At 45.8% G+C, this 12186-nt stretch overlaps 1 protein-coding gene across 1 annotated transcript in view; it reads left to right on the forward strand.

Moving 5' to 3' along the window:
• LOC147698856 (uromodulin-like 1) overlaps positions 1–12186 on the forward strand; it is a 569037-nt gene that overhangs the window by 394039 nt on the left and 162812 nt on the right. Inside the window, exon 14 of the mRNA XM_086935447.1 lies at positions 1866–2311. Within this exon, the coding sequence (XP_086791573.1) occupies positions 1866–2311 (446 nt within the window). The remainder of the gene's footprint in view (positions 1–1865; positions 2312–12186) is intronic.

Raw genomic sequence — 12186 nt, forward strand, 5'->3', positions numbered from 1 at the left:
TTTGATGTCTCCGGTGGGGATGGGCCATGAGCATTATTTGTTGTATGGGCATTGCTTGGCACACTTTACTACTCTTTGCATGAATCTGTATATCCTCACTGTGTCTACCTGATAGCTCATGTCTCTCTGTTTATTGCTCTGTGCCCTCTGCCTTTCTCTGCAGTGATCACCATAATCGGATTTGTGGTTCAGATTACTATGTCTTTGAGCCATAAAAGAGGATTTAGCCATTTACTAGACAATACACAGAACATGTTACTGTGAGGAAGTGCCCCTTTTTGAATGGTCAGCCCTATGTTTTTGGACTGATGCAGCCGATTTCTTCCACTCTGTGCACTGGAGCACTGGGGCTCCGGTGCATGTGCTCTGACCTGTAAAATTTGCTAAAGTTAGCAAACTCCTAATTGGCACATTTAACTTTGCAAGGAGGCAATAGTATATGGTGCAGGCGTGGAAAGTTAAATGTCATGTGACAAAGGAAAACATGGCTTCAGGCCTCCGATTTTACCCTGACTACTTCAGTGTTAAACCTGCAGGCGGACCTGTTACCTAACCCTTTTTAACAAGAAAAAACTGTCCTTTCTAATACCAGTAAGTATGTAGCCCTTGAAAGCCACAAAGTAAGGTGCATGGTATTTAAAAGTAGGACTTATGGAAAATTGTTATCATGACCCTACAATGAGGAGGCCCTAAAAGCTATGTTTAGTGTGGCAAGCCTAGCTGTCCTACATAGACAATCAGAGTACAGGTTTAAATACTAAAAATGCTATGTCATGAATTGGGCCAGCTAGAAAAATAATTAAACCTCTATTTTTTCATAGTTATTAAAATTCAAATCAAACCGAAAATTGGATTTATAATAAATATTAAGGAAAAGTAACTTCTAATAAGTTATCCTTTTACCTGCTTGAACAGTCATAAGTATCTGCCAGTTCCCAGGCTGTGCTCAAGCACAGGAATTGGTTTGAAAAAGTTGTAAAATGCCTGACAGGAGCAAACAATAGGCTGCCCTGAATGGAAGGAGATGACTTATCTAAATTCTACAGGCTAATCAAAGTAGGGGGTTCTAGGCACTAGACTGCTGGATCCTGCTTAAGAAGTCTGTTGAACCACAAGTAACACTTGTGGGAGGGAGGCAATCATTGTATATCCCTTGTATGGTTGCTGAAGGACTGTGCTTTTGTCCTACCAGAGGTCTGTCTCTGGGTTTGAAGTGGGTACAGTGCCTGTCCAAACTCGATTTCAATGTAAGATAGGGGAGGACTGATTATTTCCCTATAACACTCTCGCACACACCTCCAGTCATCACATCCCATGTTTTTTGTGACAGAAGTTCAGTGTGGCCGTAGACTTTCACCATATTGGATGGGTTTTTTATTGTGTTGAGTTTTTGACTTTTTATCTGTGTACTTTCGAATGCTTTACATATTTTCATAAGTTAAGCCTATCTGCTCTGTGCAATAGCTGCCAGGGGATGAGCTCAGTTTCGAATCATATGAATAGTGAATGTATTATTACATTTAAAGTGTAGCTATGCCGGTAATACGACACAAGCACAAAGACAAAGGAATCGTCTCAGGACCTCATGCAATTTATGAAATGCCCACTTCACATAGCATGAGCATGAAATATGCACCCACACCTTGCATATTACAGAAGGTGTGACCGGGTAAAATGTGGCTGCAACAGCTGAGTTATTCGGGCCTTTGTGTAATCCAGCCTGTTAGATACAGCTCTTAGAAATGGAGTGCTATGTCAAAATTAGCTATTGGTATTCATTTTTTTGATAATTTTGAATAGCTAAAAGAAGCGTAATCTGTGGGTAATTTTCTCTTTTTTTCTGGATGTGTCTTTTCTATCAACAGATACTTCAACTGACTCAGGAAGTCATACCAACAATACATCTGTACTAGTGGTGGATGCTGCAACAACAGTATCTTTCACACTTGCTGCTTCAGGTTCTAGTGCTGCTATGCACTCCTCAATAAATACGCTGATCCCTGCTGTGCCGCAGCCTTCACCAACACCACTGCCATTGTCAACTACCCATTCTTCAAAAGCAACCACCACCACCACCACTACTACCATAGCAAGTAGAGTTGGACATGTTTCTCTCAAAGGGAATGCTGAAGTGGAGTGCTTCAGCTCGAGCATTGTGGTGAAGATTAACACGGCATTCCTGAGCAATGTACACATCAGTGCATCATCCTTGACCTTTGGAGAGGCCAGCTGCAACATGAGCACCACTGTAGAGGACCTTCATGTTAAAGTCACAGTCGCATGGCCAAGTGAATGTGTATACATTAACACTGTAAGTACCCCCATATATATGTGTGCGTGTGTGAGGGTGTGTGTGTGTGTGTGTGTGTATATATATATATATATTCTCCAAAGTTGCCCCAGAGCATAGAGACGCCACTCCACAAGCAGGGTGTTCTCCGAGCCTTTTAATAAAAAAAACAGCACACCTTTGACTCGTACATTTATGCTGCCCTGACACATAGGGCGGGGCTCTAAAGGCAAAACGTGGATAATGCACCACAGCCTTCATTTTCCCTAAACATGCCTTCTCCAATGAAAAGCATGCTGGGGGTTGTAGTGCCAGATTTAACCTCAGTAGGCTCCACGCCATTACCCATGTTTCAAAAACACCCCAATGTTAAAAGCAATGTTTCTGGCCCTCCAGTGGGCTTGAGAAAAAGTGTGTGGTTTCAAATTTCTGTTCCCGCTGTGCTGGAATCTGGCTGCCATCCGGTTGTAGCCCCACATACCTGCATTTTGTTAGGTGGTGCATCTACCGCGGCCGAGGCCGCCGTGTAACATACTCTCCAAAGTCATAAACAAAACCCCCACCACTACCATCCAACACCTGCAGTGTTCCCCTGAACTGCGTATGCTATCCATATGCCTTGGGCCATCTCCCCTGCCGATATTTTCTACCCTTTCTGAGCAGGCTGAAAAAATCTGTGGATTTGTCAAAAATTTAGGAAAATCACATTCCTGGGTTTTCATGATTATACCAGTTTCCAGGGCCAAAACCTGTAATTGCTTGTTTTAGTGTGGCATCCCCACACCAAAATCAAGCAAACTTGAAATCAGGGCCAGAGTGGGTGACATTTAGTGGAAAATAAAAGTAGAGCTAAAAGATACATCTATATATATAAAAACGAAAGTATGTCTGTTTGTCCTTTATGCATTACTACACCATTCATCCGATCACCATGAAACTTTGGGAGGTTGGTGAGTACTCTTCTGTGAAGGTTTATGTCAATTTGTTTTTCTAATACTGAAATAGACAGCGAATTTGCGAGCATCGTCGACAGTTATGACCCACAAACGGAAATCGATTGGTCAATCTACATCAGAAGCACGAAAGAAAAAGGCATTACGAGCTTCAGAAACAGACGAGCAACGGAAAGCAAGATTGGAAGCTGTTCGAATACAAACTGCTCAAGCCCATAATTCTCAAACAAACGAGCAACGAGAATCAAGATTGGAAGCCGATCGAGTACGCACTGCTCAAGCCCGTTCTTCTCAAACGAACAAGCAACGAGAATCAAGATTGGAAACAGATAGATTACGCACTGCTCAAGCCCGCTCGAATGAAACAGGAGAGCAACGAGAATCAAGATTGGAAAACGATCAATTACGCACTGCTCAAGCCCTCTCCAATGAAACAGGAGAGCAACCAGAATCAAGATTGGAAGTCAATTGAGGACGCACTGCTCAAGCCACACCTAGAAATGTTTTCAAAAATAAAATGAATACGTTTCAATAACAATGACACAATGTCAATTTAATGTTATCATAACGAGTTTCCTTGAATTTCCTTTCTTCTGAGATCGCAGCAACACACAACGGTTAAGCTAGTAATTAATAAATTCAGGGAGGTAGAAGCTTTGCATGTGGGTTTATGCTGCTCCCACAATCAAACTTCTAAAATTAGAATAGGAGTACCCAAAGCCTGATGGGCATTTTAACTGAGTGCAACTCATCCTGCAAACCCTATTGGCTTCTTTTTAGGACTCTCACTCCAGGGGTATACTTCATCATCGAGTTCCTGCCAAAGATATTTATTTAAAATCATATCTTGGCCGTCTCCACCTTTAAAGTCCAAGGGAGCACTTTTGATGAATATGTACTTATTTATTTATAAAGTTTTATATAGCACCAACAACGTCCCGAAGGATATCAGAGCGCTTTACAAAGGATGGAGGCAGGTAATAAAATTAATATCAGCATTAGATAAGAATAACAAAACAAAACAATTACATGATAGCGGGGTCAGAGGAGAGAAATACCATAAATGTTACATAGCGTACACAGTGGGGAGCACACATTAGGGTCAAGAAAGTAGCCTCTAAAGAAGGTCTCATGGTTGTAAAGTCAATGACTTAAAACAGAAGATCCTATCCCATTTAAGATAGGAACTCGTTCATCAGGAATCTTTTAGCTTTCAATTTGAAAGCAACCGTGGAGGAGATTCTGCGTATTTCTGGTGGAAGAGAGTTCCAGATCTTACGGGCAGCGCCAGCACCGGAGAAGGCTTGGTGGCAAGTTCTCTTTTTGCTAAAGATCTGTGGTTTCAGGAGAAAAGAGTTAGCACTTCTTGAGGATCTACCACCTCCGGATAGTTCAAGCTTTTGTGCTAGGTAACTGGGGTTTTGAAATGGAGGGCTTTGTGTGACAGACAAGCAATCTTTAGCTGAATTTGTGCTTCGTAGGGCAACCACTTAAGGGATTTTAGGACTGGGGATATGTGCGCATTTCTCTTGGTACCCGCACCAATCTTGCAGCAGCGTTCAGTGATGCCCGTAATGGTGCAAAGGTGTTTTTGGGAGGGCACAGAGCGTAGCACTGCCATATTCTAGTCTCTGCAACACAAGCGCTTGGACCACCAGCTTGAAGCCAGCTTTTAGAAGGAATGGTTGATATTTCTGAGTATCCTCATCAAGTGATTAGTTCCTTTACAGACATTGCTGATATGATTCTGCATGTTCAGTTGCTTGTCCAGGGTGATTCTGAGAGATTTGGCTGAGTCTATATTGAAGGGGGGGAGGGGCAGTTGAAGGCAGTGAGGTGATTCATCCGCCTGTCTAGCTTGGGGATGTGATACGAAGGGGAGATGAGAAGGAATTCAGTTTTGGAGGTGTTGAGCAGGAGGTGGTTCTAGGTTAACACGTTTTAAGTTGACGATAGGGTAGTGTTGAATGAGATGATGTTATCCGGGGAAGAGATTTTCAGATAAAGTTGCATATCATCCACATACATATGGAAGAGAATGTTCGTGGAATTTAGTGCTAATGGTTCCAAGAACAGGTTGAAGAGTATAGGAGATAGGGCGGGGTGCCTTGGGGGACCCCCATGGATACTGGAGAGGGCTCAGAGAGAGAGAGGTTTACCTTGACTCTTTGTGTTCTTTGGTGGAGGAAAGACGAGAACCATTGCAGCACCCGACCAGAGAGGCCCATCCTGATCTTCAAAATGGATTGGAGGTTGTCGTGATTGTCAGTGTCGAAAGCAGATTAAAGATCAAAGAGGAAAATGTTTTTAGGGAGGCGGTATTTAAATGCTTAAATTGCCTCAGGCTGCCCTCAACTACATTGAGCATCCCTTTATTTTCTGGGCCCCAAGACAAGGTTAAAACAAAGTTTTGATGCGTCTAGAGTTTCGTACTCTGCATCAACTCTGGTCCACATGTTTCAGCCCTAACGAACCCCGATCAGGTCACTTGGCATTCTTCAGGACCAAACTTTCTAGATGCCTACCAATAGTCAGACCGAAGTTCAAAATTGTGTTGTTAGTAGGTGTACCTATTTTGGTACATCTGTTTCTTGCATTTGTACAGTCATTCTTGCATGCCACACACTTACTCAGTCTTCTGAGGCACTTCCCCAATTGTTGTTGCTGTGGGTGAGAGAAAGACAATTTGTCAATTAATATTATTATAGCAACTTTTTTTATCAACTATAACACTTTTTGTAAGTGCACCACACCAAAGTGATTCTGTTACACTATTCGTCCTCAGGATCGGTTTGATGCCAGAATTGGTCTACCTCTTGATCTACCCAAGCCTGAGTAGCCGTAAGGGCCAGGACAGTGGGAGGATCAAGTGAGGGAAGGAAGGGAAGGGAACAGCAGGGATGGAGACCTGTAATAACAAAGAACAAATATAGCACACCAGGGACTAACCAATCCTCATGAACATTATTAGTGACTATATAACTGGTTCTATACCTGTAACCAAAATAAAGGAAGGGCCCTATGCTTGAGACCAGTTGCCCCACAAGCAGTCCAATAGTATTGTTAGGTGTGCACTCTAACTGTAAAGGGGAAATAGAAGCACAATAGAGAAAACCCCACATTAATGTTTTTTCTTATAGTATAATGTACCACATCCATTCCATGAGGAGTAATAATTACTATGACCTAACCCTTTGTCTGGATCTTGGAGTTTATCTTGATACAGGGAACTATTAGCATTCATACCCCCTGCAGACAGTTCAGGATCAGAGTTAAACCAGAATTCTCATAAGGTCTAGTCTTGAAAGTAAACTAAAGTTAAGACTTGGTACAAGGGTTAAACCACCCCTTGATCAAAATAAATAGAGAAGTTTTACCGACTGGCAAGCAAGGAGTTTCCACTTCTTCTGTATCGGGCAAACGGCCGACAATGCCGATCAGAACTTAAAGAAAGTTGTCCTCCTCTCCAGCACCGAACCGAGCTGATCACTCACTGAGGAAAGATGCGAAAATCGCCCGACAATGCCGATTAACAGAAAACAACCCAATTCGTTCTCTGCACGAGTGCCTAGTCGGTGACTCACCAATGGAGGGCAATTACTGAACTCGGCTAGAAATTGCCGATAAGTAAAATAAACAACATGAATCGTCCTCCGCACGAGTGCCTAACCGGCTACTCACCAACGGATGGCAATGCAGGAATCGGCCAACAATGCCGATCAGAAAGATACAAGAAAATCGTCCTCCGCACGAGCGCCCCCACAGAGCTGCTCACCAACGGAGGGCAATACAGGAGGCGGTTGGAAGGAAACTTGAAACTCCACCAGGAACCAACTCCCAATGCTGCGAAGACCATGGACGTGGCCGAGAATATCCGACAATGTTCCCTGTTGGCAGACGTGATTTATGGGCCGTCCTTGTTACATAATTGCATGCAAAGCCTCCTGGGAACTGTAGTCTTGTTCACGGAGGATGCTAAACACTTCCTGGTTGACGGCAATTGTTGTAACTTGTTGCGCTCGATCCAGGCAAATAACAGATTCATTCACTTTAAAAAAAAAAATTGTGGATCCCTTCTATTAACGTGTTTGACGTGTCAATTCTCATTGTCATATACCAGTAGCTCTGGTTCAGGTGGCAACATATGCTGAATTGTGCGTAGTCATTGTCATTCATCTCATGCAAACATAGTTATTAAATATCTGCTCTCTGTCACATAGGCAGCATGGGGGATGTCAGCCTTTTAGTCACAGGAACACACTAGTTCAAGTTAGAATTCGGCTAGCGGTGCACATTTTCCAGCACCCACAGCTGCAAAATGGTGCCACTTACCTTATCAAAGGTCCTGACTGGCATTCTCACCTATTGTTTCCCCTGTGGCCTGCATCTTACGGGTATGATGATTCCTGCGTCCTTTGAGACCCACAAACACGCATCAGTGTATCCATGCATAACAAGACATTCTATAGACTGAGCAGCCTGTCCTCATCATTGTGGTCCTTACTCTTTGGCCCTAATTACGATGATGGCATCGTGTCGGAATGGAAACCGACCGACTAGCAGTTGGCGGTTCCATCTAACGAATTTGGATGCGTTTGCCCATAAGGTGGTTGGAAACATCCATTTGGATGGCCTGAAAGGGACATCGTAATCCCTACGGCGGTGCCTGAGTAGGCACCGCCCCATTGTAGGGGATTACTTTCCGACCGCTACTTGGATGTACTTCCTGAGCTCGTTGGAAAATCAGTGGTCGGTTCCTCTGCCCTCTGCCTCCGACTGCAGCATCATACTGCGGCCGTCAGACTGCATAGCTAGATTTCGGTCTGACCGAAGCCGACAGTCTGCGGGTTGCAGTCTGACCAACATCGTAATTAGGGCCTTTATTTGTTCAGATCCTTTGTTTCTGGACTATGTCCCGGGGGAGGGGGTATTTTTGCCTTAAAGGTGACCTCACATATCCGGCATATCGAATACTATAATTATATATTCTTTTATCACCAAGTGTGGAATACAGGTGTTTGTCCTTTAGTATACAATGTGTCATGTATTTTGAATGTGCATTTAAAGCATACCCTATTTAGACATTGTCAATCTACAAAAAAGTGAAAAAACACAGACGAAGAAATAAATTGTTGACAGTGTTTATATCTGTTGCTTTTTCTTTTTTAATAGATTTTATCGGAATTTACAGGAAAAAATCTGTCACTATTCAAATATCTAACAATATGCTAATAATAGAAGCCTAGCATTATTAGAATGCATTACGCCTCTACAAAACCGGAATACCAATGAAACACAGAATAAAAAACATACGTTAACATGCAGAAAGAGGATTAAAAGTTCACCAAAAATCACCATCATACCAACAATATATTAGTTCTAGAGTTCTACTTGACTGTAAATGTCTGGTAGTTAATGGTTCTCAAATCAAGACTGTTGGACAGGCCTCGTGGCATGCCCGTCCCCTCCCCGCATGGCGGGCCTCGGACTACTGTTACCCCTGTTCCCCGGACAAGACCCACACCTGCAGCCCTCCGGGTCAACCCCCAGCTCTTCCCCGACGGAACCCAGACCCGTAACTACAACATTCTCGGCTGGCCAGGGGCCTTTCCCGAGCCACCGTTCCCGGCCCAGCCGCCATCTTGGACCCTCCACGACCAGGCCCCGTGGCCACGTGTCGACCTCAGCCTCCGGCCCAGCCAAGCCCCGACATCGAGGCACCACCATCCACCCAGGGGGTAAAGAGACCACTTGGCGAGTCAATGGGAGAAGGAGTGTCGATGGCTCCCCCCGCCAGGTTTCGATCGCCCCCAGCCTCCCTGGGCGCTGGCTCCACCCCCCGCTGGGTGTCTGGACTCCCTCATCCCGGACCCCCCGACCTCCAAGTGCGAGGGTCCGGACATCAAAGGGCACCAGACCTATAACTGGGGCAGCTCCAGAGCAGGAAGTCAGTTGTATCCTGGAGTCGAGAGACACCGAGACAAACTCATCCTTGGAGGCCTGCTGGCACTGCCGCGGCTCCTCTTCATGAACCATCTTTGAAGGCCTACTGGTGCTGCCGCGGCTCATCCTCGTGAACCATCTTTGAAGGCCTGCTGGCGCTGCCGCGGCTCATCCTCGTGAACCATCTTTGAAGGCCTGCTGGCGCTGCCGCGGCTCATCCTCGTGAACCATCTTTGAAGGCCTGCTGGCGCTGCCGCGGCTCATCCTCGTGAACCAACTCTGAAGGCCTGCTGGCGCTGCCGCGGCCCCTACTTGCGGACCCTCCAGCTACCCCTGTACCGGACCGGTACTGAGACTGTCCCGCTACCCCCTTTTCCCCCAGAGACTAGAAGTGAAGGGATCATCGCATCCTGGTCCTGCTGTATCGGCAAGTTAACCTGCCTAAGAATACCTATAAAAGTGTACAGAACCTATCTTTGTGTGGCGTCCATCTGTGGGGGGGTAGTTGCTCGTCCGTACGATCTAAGGAGAGGGCCCTCGCCAGGAGGCCTCTCCCCCTTGCTCGGCCGACCCTCCGGGTCCCCGTCTAACAAAGACGTTTGGTATATTTGAGTATAGGTAGAATGATGAGAGGGCTGCAGAGTTAATGTATATACTGGTGCTACATCATCCTTTCAATAACGGAGTATGAAGCACTGATGTTAAGGACAATGAATTCCATGAGTTTTATCACATAAAGTACTGAAAGTGCTAATTTCGAGACACGATTTTTGTATATAGGTGATCAAGGACCTCAGATAAGTTTTGTTTATACACTCTTTCCACACTGAATATGTCTTAGTTTTAGATAAGAACACCCACAGTTACAACCATGATGAATTCTCTCTTTGGATGCAGCAAGAGGTTCCACGCATATACAGATGTTCAGTCTTTTTTAATTCCCTGAGGGTTAAATCAACAATATCACAATATCTTTTTTTTTCAGTACCCTCTTGACAAGTATAGTGATCATAGAAGGAAGAAGAAAAAGCAGTAATACCTGGAACTGTTTTTTGCACATCCTCTGGCCAGGCATGGCCAGAGGCTAAAGAATAAATGGGCGGGACCACTTGTGGGTTTCAGGCCCACACCTAATGAGAAGTGTGTGTATCGTTTACAGTGGCAATGTAATCCTAGCCTACCAGTGCGGGTCCCGCTATTGCATGCAGCGGCTGTAATACACTGTCGACGATGGTCCCCCACGCGTGCCCTACCTCCATGGAATCACCCTCTGAGCTGCTGGAGGTGAACCCCCGCTGTTTTCCTGGCTGTCAGCACCGCAGAGTGCAGCGCCGTCTGCCCTTTCCTATACACGGCTGCAGCGTGCACTTGCCTGCGCAAAGTCCTGTCTTGGAGCGTCACCTGGCATCATCTCAATGCCTCATTGTCAGCTGCTGGAGGATGCTACTGATGTTGCTGCTGGTGTGCCGATCCTTGCCTGGCCACTGACCTGCTCTGCTGAACCGCCCCACCTGCACGCACATCCCGCAATGTCTGCAGGCGCCATGTGCCCGCCATGCTGCATAAGGCTCCCTGCCCCTCTACTCATGCTCCAGCCCTACAGCGGCTCTGTGGATGGCCTGCGATTGCCCTGCAAGAGTGAATAAGTACAGGACTGAAGGATCAGAGGCACTTCCTTGGGGTTTCAAGGTTTACATAGGACATTAAAGAAAAAGCATAAAGAAAAAAAAGGAAGGAGAAGTACGGCAAGGGAGAGACAAAGGGACATAAAGACACAGTGAGACAGTGGCATTAACATATGTGACCAGTTCAAAGCCCAGCAAAACACGTACTACGCTGAACACTAGCCTCCATGCCCAGAGCCACATGCATCAGGCCAACTTGCCATGGCACATGAAGCCAATCCTGCAGCCCAGCAGGAGCTGCCACATGGACAATTTGCCCCACAGCACACTCTCTTGGGAATACTGCAACCCTTTTCAAAAACGTGCTGATACAACAACTGATTTACGTTGCTGGAAGACATGGGTTGGGAGGCTAGAGAATTACTTTGTTGCATCCCGCGAGACCGATGGGGCCATTAAATGCTCTTTATTACCCCACTATGTGGGCAAAGATATTTGCAACCTCTTTAAACACCTCCTGAACACTGAGCAGCCAACAACTATGACTTTGCTGTGTGTGTGCTCAACACGTACTTCGCTCCACAACTCAACCCAGACTTCAAACAGTTAAAACTCCACCAGCCTCAGCAGAGAGAAGGAGAGTCCATTGACGCCTTTTACGTGTGCCTATGCTTATTTCATGTGCACAGTGGCCGATCAGCCAAAAGAGATATGGGCACAAATTATTCTAGGATGCAGGAACAAGACTCTCAGAGGACTCACCCTGAGGTAACCCAACATCAATCTCGATGATATCCTCATCATGGTCATATCTCATGATCTCTCTGCTGCCCAAGCGCCAAAATTGATGTAGCCATCACGCGGCATCCTGAAGAGACTCCCACAGTGAAAGTGGAACACGCATAGGCACTCCACATGAAAGGAAAGGTGAACAAGCCCAAGGCTCAAGCCACCCATCAAAAACAGCACAGCAGCAAGCACTGTGGGTGGCATGTATGTATATGTATGTATATTGATACTTGTAAAGCGCACTACTCACCCGCAAGGGTCTCAAGGCGCTTGTACGAATACCGCTGTGGAACTCATCCTGGCTTTCCCTGTGAGGCGTCCACTCCTGGGCACCCCCAAGGTGAAGGTCAGGCATCCTTTAGCATTGTGGGGGCCGTTGTGGAGATTAAGCAAGCTTTTGTCCAGAGTTGCAGAGTGGGACTCCATGATTAGAAGAGGCACCAAGGCGAGAATTATCAGGTCCGTGGAATTTTGAGCTCAAGACCCGCCGAGGCGGGGAATTGAACCCTGGTCCAGGGCCAGACCTTTGCATCAGGGTCTGCCGCTATAACCATTGAGCATATGCATCAAGCTAGTAGCTCTTCGC

The sequence above is a fragment of the Lissotriton vulgaris genome, chromosome 8, assembly GCF_964263255.1.
Source record: "Lissotriton vulgaris chromosome 8, aLisVul1.2, whole genome shotgun sequence".
NCBI classification, from domain to species: Eukaryota; Metazoa; Chordata; class Amphibia; order Caudata; family Salamandridae; genus Lissotriton; species Lissotriton vulgaris.